The following is a 17,967-nucleotide window of genomic DNA, read 5'->3' on the forward strand; positions in this document are numbered from 1 at the left end:
GTTTCAAATTTAATCTGTGATAAATGACAATTACAAATATATCCACTTCATACTTAACAAGCAGTGAGATGAAGCCACCCTGCAGTTCTCTGTACTAGTATCTCCATCATTCCAGTTCTTGAGGCTTAGTCCAGTAACAGTAATGAAAACAATTATTACTAATAGTAATTTAGGTCTCTTCCCAGAAATGAGCTTTCTGAATCCAGGTTTTCTCAATAGAAAATGATATTTTGGTTTTGGTGAAGCAGGTGGTATAAACAATGGCATTAGTTCCTTAGTAATCACCACTCTAATGAACTATGAGCAATTCTTACTTTCAAGAACCCACAGATGAGACCCAGGGAGCCTTCCATTTAAAAAATTCAGTCTATGAAACATAGGTATTAATATTTACCTTAAAAATATTCAGGCAGAATGACTGGGCAGAAATAGATAACTCTTTAGTTTAAATATCTTTTGAAAAGGAGATCTGGAAAAACTGAGCCCAGTATGCTGCACAGAAAGCTATTTACTCAGATAAAACATCTAGATTAATTTATAAGAGTTGAAATCTAAAGGAGTTTACAAGTTTGCTACAAATTAGACTCTGTGCTTAATATTCTGGTTTTTTTTAAAGTGGCTTGATTGAGGCATGATTTGCATACCATAAAATTCACTCACGCTATATAATTCATTGATTCTTTTAGTAATAATTATATGGAGTTCTGCAACTATCATTTCCATTTCAGATTTCTTTTTTTTCCTTCCTTCCTCCCTCCCTCTTATCCTTTCTTCCTTTTTTCCTTCCTTCTTTTTTCTTGGTACTGGGGATCAAACTCAGGGTCTCAACACATGCTACACAAGCATTCTACCACTGAGCTATACCCCCAGCCCTCAAATTTCTTTTTGAAACTAGGAATCCTGCTTAAATTTTCCCTTTTATTTTTATTTTTTGTAATTGGTGGGACTGGGGTTTGAACTCAGGGCTTCGTGCTTGCAAAGCAGGCACTCTACTACTTGAGCCATACCTCCAATCTTCCTATTTATTTATTTTTTTATTTTAAAAAGTGTAATAAGCCAATTGCTTAAATATTTTTATTTAATTAAAAATATTTCATCAAATATAAGCTGCAGTGAGCTATGAGAAAGACGGCAAATGGCATTTTACTGCATTATTATGTTATTAGCTGAGACTAATAATGCTAAACTTCTATGCTTATTCTTTCTTTGGAAAGCAGCTATAAATGAACTACAGGAGATTTACTGAAGTACCAATGCATTTTGAAAAGTACAGCAGATGAATAATAGCTAATGAAAAAATTTTCTTTCAATTTTTCTAGAAGGCAGCAGAAGGTCAGTATGTTAAAAACTCACCCAGTAATTCCTTTTTAGCACTATGAAAAATTTGGAAACCAGTTATCTCACTGGTATTTACTAAAGGTGTTTGCTACCTATTTCTGACCAAGACGCTGCATTGTGTCACGTGTCATGTGACACAATACAGAGTTCTTTATTCTCTACAGTAATGATGAGAAACTGCCCCATGTGTGTTTTTTTTTCTATTGAGCCCCACTAACCTAAAGTAGAAGAAAATAGGGAATTCTAGCAATGCTTGCTTTAGATTTTTAATTAAATAAAATTCCATTTATCTACTTTTACTAGAAATCAGAATGAGAAAATTCCTTAATGAATATTTAAAAAATTAGAAGAATGCACCAGATTTCTCCATTATAATCAGCTACAGAAGAGAAGGCAAGGGATGGTGATGTGGTGTGGCCACACGGTGGTGAGAAAGAAAGAGATGGAAGAAACAGAAACAAAGAATTTAGGGAAAAGTGAACGAGAGAGGACCAGGGAAGCTATGTGGAAGGGTATCGACAGATCCAGACAGCCTATGAAGGAGAAATACAGCAAGAGGAAGAGAGAGCACAATGTCGGAGGAGAAATGGCCCTTGCATGCATCTTGCTATAAAACAGTGACGCCAGTGTGTGTTTGTGGGCCACAGGCCGAACTGAGGATGTAACTTTCGGTCTGTATCCTTTGAGTGAGATGAACCTATGTATTTGCTGGCTACTAAGTAAGGGTTCTGCTAAGTAAGGGTTCTCCATTTTCTCTGGCAATATTCAACCTACCTTGGAAGACTGAATGAGTGATAATGAACAGCATGGGGTGAAGTTTACAGTGAACAGGGTCAGTGAAGAAGCCTTTCTAGGGTAGGCTGGTAGACAAGAGCAGGGCCGGGAGTGATGTGGGCATGGACTGTGGGGAGGGCTGAGTGGGCACAGGGATATCTGTTCTTTCCTTTCTCATTAGTTTCTGCTCATGTTCAAAAAATAGATGTACATTTTGGTTGTGATGGAATACTTTTAAGACTCTAGTTTGTCATTAGCACGGATGTTCCCTGTCACCCAACTGAAGCTGCGTTTATGCTAACTGTGTTCATATTTTTATTTACAAATGGAGCCCTGAATTTTGATCATAGCTGTATTGCCACCTTGGTTGTAAGTGATGCTGGGCAACTTCTGAACTTTTACTGGATCTCAGTATAAACAGAAGGACACTGAATAGACGACTTCTGAAACTTCATCTGCCTATAAGAATGACATTTTCTAAAAATCAAAATTTAGGAAAAATTCCTGAAAAATATAAACCAGAGGAAAAACCTATCCTTAAGAATGCATTATTAATTAGGGACGAAGCGAAAGATTTAAAAAGTTATCAGATTTAACCTATACAAAAAATCTCTTATCCTGTAATAACGAGCCAGTCATTTGCCACTAAAAACGCTGTGAGCTAGGATCTGCTTGCACTGGAGTTCTTTGCCTTGCTTTAAGTGTTCAAAAATTTGCAAATTTGGTGTTAGTCAAACCAATCATAAAGTCACCACTGGTAAACTCAGCTTTTCTATGAATTGGACTTTTTCAACTCAAAATTATGGTGTCCAGTTCTGAAAATACTACATGAACAAGAATATAAAGGGAAGAAAGCAATTACTCAGACTCTCAAAAGTAGAGGTCTGTCCTTCATCTTTCATTTTTACCAGAAGTCACTAGATTCTGATTTGAGTGTCCCTGCTCACAAATAAAGGGGAAAGGCTGTGGGCGGTGGGGTGGGTGGCGGGGGGAGGGTACAGCGTCATCTATTAGTGGAATCAACCCTTTCAGTTGACAAAGACAACAACCAAATCTTTAGATGGTTTATTTGATGTGCATGAAAGGCTGGCAGTGGGATTTCTGGCACTTGAATAAGCGGAAACAATATTTTTGGCTAGAGAGACTTCTCTTGAGTTCTCTCAGGGAGCCTTCGAGAAGGCCATCTGGACCAGACAGTATTTCTTTTGTAAAGCTCTGCATTTGGAAACATAAAGGAAAGGTGTGAGAGATGCAATCAGATACCTAAGCAAATAATTTGTTTCTGATATTTGGGAGGGGGGATTTATTACTGTATACAGTTTTCTAGACAAAAAGACTTGAATGAGGAAAACAACTCTTTCTGTTTTCTTTATTAAGAGATAAGTTCTTAATTTATATTCCAGTATAGGATGCACTTATTAATGTTAACTCATTAATTTGTAGTACTATTCTCTCAAGAATGAAACTAGATGTTTCGGTTATGTGTGATATTTACAGTCATTATGTCAAGTAGTGTCCTTGTTTTTGACCTAGATTTTGTTATTGAACCTAGATTTTAAAGATTAACACTTTGCCTTCTTTGATGTTCAGTCAGCTTGTAAAGCTATAATGGATGAAAAATACTGATAAGTTAGACAAAATCCTCCCAAGCTCAAGTACTTATATCAATGACATGAACAAGACAGAAGCTCAGAAAGCTGAAAGTGAAGCAAAGTCATGTTTGTAGTCAGATAGTGCAGAAATACACATATTCTAGCAAAGTTCCTTTAAAAAGTCTATTGCATGTACTATGTATATATATTTATATATATTTTATATGTGTATATAAATATATAGTTGCTATTCCTTCACATTTTTCTGGTGGTGTTTCCATTTGGAAAGAAATGGTAATTCTCATGTTAAGATTTGCTGTGATTAATAGTTATTTTTAAAAAGCAACAGACTGACTCCTTTAGCTGTCATTTCTGCCTAATAAGTGATGAATAAGGAAAGAGAAAAATTTAACAGTTCACAATTCAGATGTGAAACATACACAGTATCAAATATACTTGAATATATGTATAGCATTAATATATATGCTACATGTATTTACTTTGCTATAAATTATAGTTTCTATTGATATCAGAATTAGCTAATTATTTACTTGAGATGTTTTCATTTTCATACTATGTAAACTAGTAGTTATATATAAGAACTATTAAAGCTGTATACTAAATCCTGTTCTATAATACTAAATCTAATTCTTCGGTTCTCAATGGAGAATTTGCAAATATTTTTGGAATCACCATTATTATGAAAAAATGATATCAAAGTGGAATTATCTTTTAAGAAAATCTTTTGTAAATTTAAAATGAATCACATAGAAATGATTCATTCTGTCTAACACTCTTTATCAAATAATTAGAAACTAAAATAATGAATGATATTTAAGTTGCAGCTCAGAATACATTCTTCTGGAAGGATGGAAGAATCGGTCTAGTGGATACCTTACAAATGATGCCAGCTATGTTATGAATATTATAGCTTCTGGGAATGAAAATAGGAGCACCGATTATGTAGAATGTCTACACTTTTCCTGACAGACTATAGTAAGAGAAGACAATATCGGTTCCTTGATGTTGGTCTGTTACCCTCATTTTTATTAGTGGGGAGCATTGTGCCAGGTAAAATTCTTCAGCCTGAAAATACCTTTGAGTTTGCTGAAGTAATGCAGCCACAACTATCATTACCTGTCAAATAGTACTAGGTTATATGAACTAATTATCATTATTTTTCTAATGTAAAGTGGTTTTTGCCCAATGTTACACTAAGGGCATCAAACTTTATTTCTACAGAGCTTCTAATTGAAAAGGAAGACAAAATTCTGTGTTATCAAAGGCTGAACCCCAGTAACTTATCTGCTAATGATCCAAGTAGTCCCACAAATTTTGACATTTGTCGAGGACAGGAAGAAAAGTAGGACTTTTTATTTTTGGGTAACTATAACAATAATTCTTATTACTACTGAAAACACAAATGACTCAGTATTAACTGTGAACTTCAGCTATATCTTTGGTCTCAGGCAGAATATAATTTAAGGTGGGAGCAGGAAGAAATGGAGAAAAGCAAAGATACATAATTATACCTTCTTGGATCATTTCTATTCAAAACATTACTTGAATAAAATTTTCATGGGGTGGGGTTGGCGTGGGGGGGTGTCTCTTAGAAATTTATGAGTTTCTTCATAGAGTACAAGCCATAAGTTTCCACTTCTTGAAAGTCACCTGCGCTTTGGACAGAGCATCTGAGAGTTTATGTTTTATCAGTGATTCACATTTGAAATAAAATAGATTAGACATTTGTTGGAGGTGATACTTTCTACAACTCAGCAACCCATTTATACAAAATCTTTGTAGATAGAACCCACACTATTTAAACCCCAAGAACCTCTCAAGACCTAGATCACCTACCTGCAGTCTCAATTTTTGTGACCAGCCAGTTTATAGGCAGAGTGAAAGAAATATGCTAACTGGATAAAATAACCATACGTCTCTGCTGGAAGCCCCATTATTTGAATTATTTGAACCTTGCTGGAGAAAGCACCAGAAGAATTTGCTATAGGACACAAACCTCCACGAACCAGGCAAGGAAGAAATGGCCTCATAGGCAGTCAGCTCTTCTCTGCTCCAGTTTCTATGGTTCTGTTTAAGAAACACCATCCTGCCACACTGTTGTGAGAGCTTATGCCCAACATAGCAAGAGGGCATTTCTTATTTGGGGAAAAACCTCCCAAACAAACAAACAACCAAAACAAAGCTCAGAATTTAACATTTACGTTGCCATAATCAAAAGGCATGGCAATTTTCCCAGGGAACAACATTTTCAAGAAACAATGGAAAAGGGTCATTTTCCTCATTCAATAACTGAAATGCCAAAGGCGGGGAGATGCTTCTGGTTTGACATTTGTTTAATGGCTGGTAAAATTTAGGGTAACTTCTTTTATCTCCTAACTGGGCCACCTTTGATGTGACCCAGTGTGAAAGGCAGTTGAACTGTAGTAAAGGCAGTTTCTGCCCCCACTGGAACTCTGCTCTGTCTGTCAAGCACATACTGCCTCAGTTTACTATCTCCTATCTCAGTAGGAAGTGTTTATCACATTTACATCCTCAGTGGCATTGTCAGGAAGCAGAGGGAAAGATCGCGTGCGTGCGTGCGTGCGTGTGTGTGTGTGTGTGTGTAGGTATGTGAAAGAGTGGAGTGGGTGTTTGCACATATGAGTGAAAGACTCCAGGGCTCTTCTCTCAGGTCAGTATCTATGTTTATTCATGGGGGATCTTGAGTTGAGTTCAGATGTAGAAATGGACATACAACACAATGCCAACTTAAAAATATTTTTCTATGAAGGAAGTATGTCTCAAGCCACAGAATGCCTGCTTTGCAAGTTTGAAGTCCTGAGTGCAAACTCCAGTCCCACCAAAAAACAAACAAACAAAAAATATTTTTCTAAGAAATGCATTATTTTTCTGATAGTCATTGTGGATGTGAAATGAAAGAATGCTTTATATGTCCAAACTGGATGTTTCCAATGTAACATATTCTTTGGATATTAAATGTGAGTTTGTGTAAAGATAAGCCTGTGTGTATGAGAGAGGGACATGGAGGGAGGGAGAAAGGAGTGAGAGCGAGAGCTAGAGAGAGAGAAAGAAAGAAAGAGAGAGAGGGAGAGGGAGAGAGAATGCAGTCACAGTTAGGGTTGAAGGCAGAGATTCATGGGGACTGACTCATTTAATATTGTTACCCACTTTTACAAGTCCTGGGATTTTTAGGAGTTCTTGCTGCCAGTAAAAGTGCAAGGGATGTATTTCACATGAATGTCAGAGGTTCCTCACTGAACCTATTTTTCTTCTTCCTCTTGGTCTTTTTTTTTTTTTAAAGGGAAACTGTTTAACATTTAGAACCTTAATAATTCTTCAATATTCTTTCTCTCCTAAGAAATTTTGCACTGAAACCCTCAAAACTGTTCCTTATGGAAGTCAGGCTGAGTTTGAGATTACCTCTAGGATAGATTTATAAATGCAACTTTCCCTCCTATCCTCTTAAAAAGAGGCAAACGGCATTATTGCAAATAACCTTTAAGATAATTAACTGACAATGCTGCAACTAGCATAAAATCCTCCTTCAGGCGACACCTAATTTAAGTGTTACTGGCACAAAGTGGAGACAGATTGTGCATTACCACTGCAATATTTACATAGCAGAAACCCACAGAGCAGGAAACGCGAGGCTCAATGATGCACTAAATTAGGAACAACCGTTCTCCAGTGTTAATTTGCTTTCCATTCTATCCAAATCTCAGGTCTAGAAACTGGTACAAACACATATACAACCTCCTACTCTTCAGTGACTAAACCAGAGGAGATTTTTGTACTTTTTCCCCCCAAATTAAAATAACTTGGAATTTATTTCTTTTCTCCACAAGAACCATTTGGTCAAACTGTGTTTATTTCATTATTACTTGCTCACACTTTGATCTAAAATTATTTTCATATGAATGCTGCATGGAACTCTGCAGAGAAAGAACTAAACGCACTTCTCCCTTCTCTAAGGATGCTGATATAGTTATGACAAGAATAAAGTGAGAGATTTGAGAGCCAGTAAGTGAGGTATTTAGGGAGTTCTTACTGATGACTCGTTTCTGTCCCCTCCTTCACCTCCCCTCTAATACAATGAGTTTTCCTAAAGCCATTCAAACAATACTTTTTCATTCTTCCCAAAGTATTTTAAAGCCATTTGCACCCAAGGCATCGACAGAACATTTACCTTTCCTAATCGCTGGTGCGCTTTAAAGGCAGCGATCAGTTCTTCAGCCCACTGGATTTTTTCTGGGGAGGGGGTGAACTGCTCCTGCACCACAGGGATTTGGTTAGGGTGAATCACCTGCTTACCTGCAAAGAAAGTAATCACAGCAGAACCTCACACAACAGACAGATGTGCAAACAAAATGTGCCTGCTGCAAGAGGTTCCTGAATGCCTCTCAGACCACATTCTAAATAACTAACTTAGAACTTCTTGGAAGAAAAACCAAACCAAACCAAACCCGTGATGAGGCAGGCTTTTCCAGAATACCACATACTAACAAATACGACAATGGAAGTAATTGTGCTTCAGACCTACAGAAATGCCATCTCCATGCAGATAATTTCTCATTTTTAGTCACAGGTGGATTGACCAGGCAGCATGTTGAATTATGGTGTGCCTGGGACTCGAAAGGATAATGTCTGCAAATTAGAGTGATTATTTTGAGTTAACGTAGAATGAAATTAAATGAGAATTCTCTCAAATTTAAAAGTTGTCTTTTGCTTATTTTGGGGATTATGCCACCTTCCATGAGTTCTTGTAGAAGTGGTATGTCAGTTTTCATAAAGCTTACGGAAGCAGACATTAGCACCATATTAATATCAAAGTGTCTTACAGTGATACATTTAATTTTCTTTAAGATGAACATGTGTCATTTCTAACATATGTCTATTTCAATAAAAGTTATCTATGAGTAAAATAGAAGGCAGATTTGAACAGTGTGTCCTCTATATTATTCTACTAACATTTTTTAATTAAAAAATTACTGAAAATTTCTCTACCAAAGATATATCCAGATTTTTCCTCCTTTGCTTATGGAACAAAGGTGGGCTATTTTCCTCTTTACAGCATCTTACATACCCCAGAAGAAATCATGCTGTTGTTTAAAAACAATTTAACAATCAGGGAAGTATAGAATCAAATCTTTAATAAAATGCAACACAATTTAATGTTATAATAATGACGATAAAGTTGTGGAAATAATCTGCCTCTTTAAAAGTGAATATACACTTAATGTCATTTGTTCTGCTACATATATTCGTGGGTATAGCAATTTGCTTTGTTTTTGAAATAGTCGTTTTAATATTTAGCCAATACAAATTATATCCTGGCTATTTTATAAAAATGCTTTTATAAATTTATAATTTTTAAACAAATTTTACAAATTTATAAAATGTTTTTATAAATTTCTGTTACTGTCATTATTTTGTTGAGTAGAAAAGGAACAATATTTATAAAAAATATTAAATTTTTTTAGTATTTCATGAAAAGTAGTTTAAGTGGAGAAATAAAACAATATCTTTTCTTTACCATGGCATAATTAAAACAGCCTTACATAGTTATTTCATTCTTATTTGTTGGCACAGTAATAACACATTAAAAACCTATATAAATAAAGGTGCTTTAAATTATTTGAAAAATAAATTTCTGGAAACAGCATGAGTTGACAGACGAGAACTCTTTTCAATAGTAGGTATTGAGATTATACTTAAATAATCTAATAATTATAACAATATTGTTAATAAAAAATGTCAGTTCTGGTAGTCATTCTCTACTAATTGTTAGCCCTGAATTTCGCAATTTATGTACATAATTTGCACGGATTTGTAACAAGGCAGATTTCATGGGAACTTCTTGGTATAGGCCCTATAATTTGAGGAGCAAACAAACTACTTAGAATACTCTGAATTCTCTGAGAGCTCTTAGGTACCTCTACTGGGGTAATCGGGCTGATTTTAAGATGTATATTAGGTTTAGAAATCTATGTACATTCACATGTGAAGTTCTCTTTTGCTGCACCATATGTATTCCAACATCTGTATGACAAGCTTCAATGCCATGTGGGAACGAAGGAAATATTTTATCCAGAAGAGTTGCTATTGACAAGTTACTGAGAGGGTGCAAAATTGGACGACATTAAAATTTATGACCATGAAATCCTTTTTACAGTAGCACTTGATATATCTTGCTTTAAATCAATACCTGTCAAGTCTTTTAGGTAACTGTATGATGGTGTCATTTTTGTCTTCTACAAAAGACTGCAAAAGAAAGAAAACCTATAGTGGTTCATATTTGTAATCTTTCTTCTCAGCATGTAGTACTGGAGTAACCGTAATGACTAAGTGAGCTGGTAAAGCTTTATTCCAAGATTGAGTTTGGGTATCTTTTTATTTAGAAAATCTCAAAGTTAATGGCTATTTATATTGCCAATCATTGATTTAAAATCAATCAACATGAACTGTGAGTCCAGGAGATAATGACTGAAGAAAAGAAACAATAGCTCACTGGTATATGATATGACTAACTTTAAAAAAATCCAACTCATTAAGATATAATTTTTTTAAAAAGTACAGAAACTCCTTATAGCCCGGACTCAATCTTCCTTATCAGTGTTATGCATATAACACAGTACTTTCATTAGCTTTTAAACTTTCCTACCACCTGCTCCAGATCAGTATCTCAGAGCTGGGCGCGGTACTTCCTCCCTGCGTCCTCCTTTCTTCCCTTCTCTTGTGAGGGCTCCCGAACGGCAATTAGATGCTGAACTAGTCCTACTATTCTACTAGAATACAGTGGTCTAAAATACTCAGTAAAGGCATTTATTTTTTAAACAAATACTACAAATAATCTCATATCTTTTAATTAGCTTTTATTAGTATGTAGAAATATAATTGGGACCACAAAGACCTTCTCTCTAAAAACTGCCAAGTGGCTATGGAGGGTGGCCCCCAATTCACGGCTGTGTCCACTTGAATATGTGATGGGCACTGTGCCCCAGTTCCTCCCTGCTCTCCTGTCTCTGTTGTGCTGTGATTTAATGCTCGCCATTGTGGAGGAGCAATAGAGCCAGGTCCGTACGTTCCTCGTGCTGAGTTGGCCACAGTCTAGAAATGTAAACCAGATTTGGAATAGCCTGTCTTTCTGTGACTGAATTCAGGACCAATTTAATTCAGTCCTGTGTCTTAGAGAAATGCTCCAGCCCTCTTAGAGGCTCTGAGGCACACAGGACCAAAAAGAAGCTGAGGAAATCCAGGTTTTAACCAGGGGCTGGTGGCATAGGCCAGGGCTCTCTCTTCTGTTGAATTGGTTCCCATTTCAGGGCCACATCTGGCTCCCTGGCAGCCAGTGCTACACATTTTAGGCCAACAACATCCGAGTCTATTAGATAGATTTCATGGAGTTTTTCCTCCAACTTTTCCATTTGGGCCACATCCTAAGCAGTTGTTAGAAGGGGGCAGGGACAAGCATGATCCCCCTGATGTGGTAGGGGGACTCTTTCTCAGTCACGGCTAAATGCAGAGAGGACACACTTACCAACAGTTCAGATAACTGAAAACATTTCTCTACAAGGGATTATATTTGTTTATGTTTTATTTTAAAAACTGGGGGTTTATGTTTATTTTAGTTCTATGTTAAAAATGCAAATGTCAGAGCTTTATTTAATTCTAACATAACTATAACATTGCTTTTTAAGTGTTTTGATTTTGTTTATGGTTAAATCATCCTCTATTCAGGTATCTTTTATCTTTCAGGGTACTTTATGAGTAAACCCTAACTAGCTACAATATTAAAACATTTATAAAAGGGACAGCAGGGTGCCTGCTTTATTTCTTTATTACTGAATATATTTCTAGCTTTAATATTCTTAGAACTTTCAATACAAGAACAAACAAGAATAAAAGCATATGGTGTTTTTTCCATGTTGCCAGTGTGTGTATGTGTGCAACATACATGTGTTTACACATAGAACCCTACTGTGGTTTTTAAAAAAGTAGATTTCTATTATAAAAACAGTTTTTAGTTGTGTCCTGGGCTCATGGGGATGGGAGTGATCAGGTACACAAGTTATCAGCTGCCTGCACCCTAAACTAGACTGTGAGGGCATGCTGACCCCAGTGCCAGCCAATGCCCATAGGTGTCGCCAGGTGCCCAGATACGTGTTGGGAGATAGGAGAGGAAGGAGGGATTTGAAGTGGCTGAAGAATAAAAAGCTAGTTATGAGTACAGATCAAATCACAGAATATATCACATTTTTTTCAGAAAAAATTAGTGTTTTGACTATTTTAGGAAAATTTTCTTCTACCTATCAACCTAAATTCTTAATGGCGATTCACTCAAAAATGCATCTTTAACAGCCTCATCCCTTCCCTGGAATCAACCAAAACTAAAATAAAACATCTGAAGATAGAAAAATGTTAGTGAATATAGAGAAAATAAAATGAGTGATTTACTTTTTGATTTGTGAGCCAGGAAAAACATGTTAATTTACCCAGTGGCTGTTGCCCTGCCTGGCCTTTTTCTGTTGCAAATAGTAGGATAAATCCTGTATAGATATCTTTGATGACATTACAAGCACAATTTCTGGTTACATTTCTGTTTTTCTGGGATGCTGTTAACCTAGACACTGCTTTCTAAGATATCATCAGGAGTCATACCAGTGAACCCCATGGCGGCTCCCTCTCTGGACTGTCTGAGAAGCCCGTCTCCATCCCGGAAGTCAATGTACACCAGATCTATGGCTTGTAAGCCAAAGGCCTTTGCTACGACCACAATCTTTTGTCGGGCGTAGAGAATGTCCTGGGCGTCTTTACTACTTGTTGCACCTGAAAATGGGATATGGACAGAAAAAGGAGGCTTTAACTTTGGAAACAAAAATCAGATATTTATTATAAAAACTCAGTTTGGAAAGACATCTATGTCTCCCTGGGAGTTGCTTCCCAGCAAAAACAATTATTCAAACATACAGCCGGGCAGGGTTCTGGGAGGCAAAGCCATGCTGCAGATGTGTCTGCTTCACTGGTGAGGCATCTTTCAATACAATCACTTCTACCTGCCTCAAGGAAAGGTCTCGCTACCACTGCAGGGGGGAATCAGGGTCACAGTGACTCCTGAGAGATTTTTTCCTTCTTGTCATGACTTGGAAAGTGTCAATCCAAAGATAGCATCATAAAAAGTGGTCAGGAAGCCGTGCATGGAAACGACTCACTTCTTGTACTAAGTACGGAATGGCACATGCTGGGCTCATCCCAAGTACGCTGGGGTTGCAATGCTCCATCCCATCTGAGGTCCTGAGCCAAACGCCTCAGCTCCAGGGTTTGGATAGAGTACTTGGGAGTAAGGGTAGGGCACTCATTCTGAGAGAAGCAGAAAGTGTTGCTATGGCTTCTGTAGTTCACTGGATTGTAGTATACACAAAAGTCTGGGAAGATGGGTATTAAAATAAATTCTCATTTCATCCTGAAGGGAGGAGGGGAATGTCACTGTTTACACTTGGACCATGACACTCACTGCTTCCAGCAAGTGTCTCCAGGTCACTGGGATGCGGTTCTCAAAATGTATTCTTGTGGCATTGGCCCTCACAGCCCCCAATTATATGAAAACCCTGGCCAGGAGCTCAGGCTCGAGGGATAGGGAACATCAGTGGAAACTAGCAGTGCCTCAGTTCATATTTAATAACAGGGGTTCTGAAATACATTTTAAAGTAAATTTAAATCTATATGAAATAATATTTGCCTAAAACATCTAACATAGAAAAGTATTCATTAAGGCCAATGTGAAAGTGCTTTGCATTTGTTTTAGAGGCCCAGGCAGCCGTTGACGGCGTGAAGACAAAACATTGTATGTATACTAGAAGCAAAGTAGAGTCTATATTCTTGAACATGCCTGAGGTGGCAACAGGCTTTTTATTAGTTGTTTTATAAATGAACAAAAGTGAAAATGTAATGTTCTATAAGGACAGCTCCATGGAGCCCTAAATTATCAGGAAGTGGTGTCCATTCCATTGTCATGAAAAGCCTTTGTCATGGTTGGTAAATATGCATTGTTATGTAAATACCCGTTTGTGAGGGGCAAAGAAAAAATTACATACAGTATACACATGCATTCATACAGGCGTGTGCGCGCACACGCACACACACACACACAGAAGACGAAAGAGAGGTCTTTGACACCTATGCTGGCTCGAAAATCTTCTCCTCCAAAAACAACTGCGTCTAGAAAAAGACCCACTTGCATCCCGATCTTTAGTGTTTCTTCACATACTGCCTGGAAAAGAGAACAGAATTGAGTCTCACAGAAATGCACTTGTGAGAGGAACCCCGTGCATCTCAGGAGCAGAGACCCAGCTCCTAACACAGCTTGGCTGAAGTAGCCAAATTAACTCTTCCCAAAGGCAGTTAATATCATCTGAATAAGTATCCTGTATATATTTGCTTTGCCTAATGGATTATATTAATGTGCTCTTCCTATGTAATAATATAGTCATATTGTTCACATTGCAAAAGTCATCCAATTTCTAGAGAAACTTTGAGTTAACTCATTTTGATTTAACTGTTATTTACATTTTTTCCAAAATTTATTTTTGCTTCCAGAAACTCCTAGATAATAAATACAAAACCACAGGAGAAGAATTTTAAAGTCAAACTAATTGGATTATTTGCATTGGGTTCAAGTAAATGGTCTTGGAATTAAAGCCATGCATACAAAACCTACAACTTCACAGGGGAAAATAAAAATGCAACAAGTCATCCTTCATGTGCTAATAGAGCAACTTTGACATTTCTAAATGAAAGTAAAGATTAGTAACATTTGTCGGAGACATAACTGTGAATCTCAGAGGGTGGAGATGTAACCTGCTAATATATATGTGGGTGGGAAAGAAATGAGGAATGGTGGGGACACCTGATTAATTTCAGGCGTTGTAGGGGCTCCTAAGTACATTATGGAATAAAATGGCAAAACAGTGCTTAAAACTGAATCACTGTATGTGTCTGGTTGCATCTAAGGGATGTACTTTTGATGATATGCAGAGGGTTGGAGAGTGGGCTGGAAAAGTCTGTGGTTATTTGTGTAAGTGAGCTGATCACGAGCCCCAAACCTTTGCACCCAGCCCCTCCTGTCTTCTCACGGGTGTGAGAGCCTCCTCTGAGCATTTGTTCACACATGTCTCTCCAGTGCAGATCAACTACCTTTCCCTTTGTTTTTAGTGATTTCTTTCTCCTGTCCTTTGGAGTGTAAGAAAAAAAAAAAATAAGAGGACTAGAAACTCTGAGAGAAAGGTACAGGGGTGCTAGGTAGCTGTTCACAGGTCAGATGGAATGAGAGGCATATTTTGGAAAACAATATAAATGCACAAACAAGCCAGCCATGAATCTGGTAAGGCAGGTAATTTAATGCAATCACACCATGGTTGAAAACACATGGCTCAGTCAATCTTCCTGAATGTTCATTAGAAACTATTTTATGTTCGAATATAGCAAATTGAAATAATAGTCTACAAATTATTGCACATGAACTTACAAACAATCACCATGTCTGCTAGACATTATAGATAAAGCTCTTACAAAGAAGCCAGAAAATTTCCAGATGGAAAGGCGATGAATAGAAAAAGAACACAGTTAATTCTTAACAGTGACAAAATAAATTTTCCAAGTACATTTAACCTATAAGTGTAATGATTCAAAGCATATATCTATATAGTGATTGTTTACTTAAAACTATTACTAGGAATATACAAAAATTTCGTTTCAATAGTTAAGAGTGGGAAGCTTTTCCTTTCGACATAAAAATTTCTTTGTTTTCTAGGATGCTGACCACCTTGTTTTGGGACTATTACAGATAAGAAATGGTGAGCAAGGTTTACCTGGCTTGTAAATCCTTTTAAAGATATTTTAAGTAGATGTTAAAATTGAAAACAAAAGTTATCTTTTGATGATAAATAAAATATTAACTTATGTAACCACATTATGTTTTTCTTACCTTAAAATTGAGCAAACCCATTGCAGTTTCCACAAAGGGGATTAAATTCATTGGTTGTTCAAGTTTTCGGCCTTTTAAGTGGAATGAAAATTTGTCTGAAAACTAAAATCAAAAGTGTCATAGGTGATTAGTGGCAAAAAAAAAAAAAAAAAAAAAAAAGGACGGTCCCTGAAATGTAGACATAGAAGCAGTATTTAAGTCTTTGACCTGAGGAAGTAATATCTCAGCCTCTTTCCTCCACACAAAAGAAAAAAAAAAAAAAAAAAAGGAAATTAAAAAAAATAACAAAGTTCTCACCAAACTAAATAGCAAAACACCAAGCATTACAAATTTTTAACCTCAAAGGAGCATTTTGAGGCCTAGCAGTTTGAACTGGAAGGAGACTCCCTTGAAAACATATTTACGTGACACCTCTCGCCCTCTCTGCATTCAATGCAAATGGTAGGCCCTTAAGACAATGCAGGCTCCGCTCTACCTGACATTCTGTTTTTGTTTTGTGCCCAGCACTGGCATCAATGTAGCTGTTCAGCTGCCTTCTACGTGGAATCCACAGTTAGTCATTATAGCACCATTACCCTTTGTTCGGAAGGGTTTTCTTCATAATTTTTTAGCTTACCTAGGAAGACCTTAAAAAGGAAGTTTAATTCTTTGAAGACCAAAGCTTGCCAATTTTTTCCATGAGACCAGTTCACAGCTAGCTCTGTGCTGCCAGTGGGGTAGCCCAAATTCCAAAATCTATCATCTGGAAACATACAAAAGCTCTCACACAGATTCCCCCCACCTCCCCTTTCAAAAGGGGGGAAAAAACCCACAATCTAAATTGTAAATCTATTATGTCTATCTAGATCTAATAAGATGTGGGGAGATAAAAAAAGAAACACAGGTATGATAAAGATATTTTTGTAAATAAAGATGAAAACATATATATTCATTTTAAATTTAAGGAATATTCAGCCATTAATGGATATCAAAGGAAAAGGGAATTTTAATCATCTCTCCATTCAGTCTCAGTTGGGTAAATCATATCTAAGAGATTTGCATAAATATAAACCATCAAAGACTTTTCATCTTCAAAGGGGGTTTCAAGACCCTATAAGCTTTGTACTGTAATCATCACAGGTCACCACCCTGCAGGAATAAGGCTGCTATGGCAACATAAAAAAACTAATGCTTAAGGCTTAGCATAATATTCTGACTAATAGAAAGGAAACTCATTTTAAAAGCTGGCAGCCTATTTACCAGAAGCGGGATTAGAGGTGTTATTTCCCCTTTTAGCTGCCCCCTTCTCGCCTGTGCACCCCCCTCTAAAAAAATCTAATCACTGGGATCTTTAAAAAGCTTTTGAGCAATTTGCAGTAACTTTACAATTAGGCTAAAATAAATCACAGCTCTCAGTAATGAAGACTGATTCCCAGTTGCTCCCTGCCCCTCCCTTTTCAGATGGCATCACCATCACATCCTTACTAACTTTCAAGGGAAGGGATAACTCCAAACAGTGAGGGTGAAGAGAAGGCTGCTGTGGAAGGGCACCAAATGTATAGCATCCGATGCAAGGGAAAACAAGACATAATTTATGTCACAATTAAGCTAGCAAATGGGTAGTGAAATATTAGTGGTTTGGGTACTGAATGTAGGAGTAGATTTTCGTTGCTCGTTAAAACTCGCAATGCTACTTGCAGCGTTCTTTGTGATCACCATTATAACTGCACAAATCATAAAGTTTACAACTAGGTAAACCTTTACAAGACATTCCCTGCTCTTCCTGAGCCAAATCTCAAATGTCTTTTGTTTTTAAGCCAATAGGGGCGTTTAAAAATTAAATATGCTAGCCCCTCCTCCCCTTCCCCCTTTCTTAAAAAATTGCATTAAGTACTAACACAAAAGGTAACTAGTGGAGAAGTTTCAATTAATTTTTTCAAAAGGAGACGATTAAATGTTTCCGGCGTGGTAAAGTGTTCATTTCAGCGAGGTGGAGGGGACTGGGGAGGGGGGAAGGAAAAGAAGGGGGAAAAATTACAAAGAGATTGGGGAGGAGATGAAGTAGCAGGGCTCAGCAATTCTTTCAATTCCAGTGCACACCCAATAGTGTGTTGGAAGAATGCACACTGTTCGGGATTTGTGGGAGAATTGTCCCGCCACAAAAGAGGCAGAGTTACGCTTGTTATAGTCCAATAAGCCGTGCCAGTCAAACAAGAACCCACACTAGCGACAAAAGGCGAGCGAGAGATTCTCGCACAAAAGAAAACAAGTAAGCCCATCTTT

The 17,967-nt window shown here is 37.1% G+C and overlaps 1 protein-coding gene across 4 annotated transcripts in view; it reads right to left on the reverse strand.

Annotated features, from left to right (window-relative positions):
* Clybl (citramalyl-CoA lyase) overlaps window positions 1–17,967 on the reverse strand; it is a 246,235-nt gene that overhangs the window by 11,555 nt on the left and 216,713 nt on the right. For 2 of the 4 annotated variants that reach the window (XM_074043056.1, XM_074043055.1), the window contains 5 exons: window positions 15,706–15,807; window positions 13,899–13,992; window positions 12,384–12,551; window positions 7,912–8,036; window positions 3,163–3,327 (listed from right to left, as the gene is read on the reverse strand). In XM_074043056.1, coding sequence (XP_073899157.1) covers window positions 3,178–3,327; window positions 7,912–8,036; window positions 12,384–12,551; window positions 13,899–13,992; window positions 15,706–15,807 — 639 coding nt within the window. In that variant the 3' untranslated portion in view covers window positions 3,163–3,177. Of the gene's footprint in view, window positions 1–3,160; window positions 3,328–7,911; window positions 8,037–12,383; window positions 12,552–13,898; window positions 13,993–15,705; window positions 15,808–17,967 lie in introns of those variants that run through there. The other 2 variants (XM_074043054.1, XM_020160884.2) reach the window with 2 other exon arrangements.

This window comes from Castor canadensis, chromosome 10 (genome assembly GCF_047511655.1).
Source record: "Castor canadensis chromosome 10, mCasCan1.hap1v2, whole genome shotgun sequence".
Classification (NCBI taxonomy): Eukaryota; Metazoa; Chordata; class Mammalia; order Rodentia; family Castoridae; genus Castor; species Castor canadensis.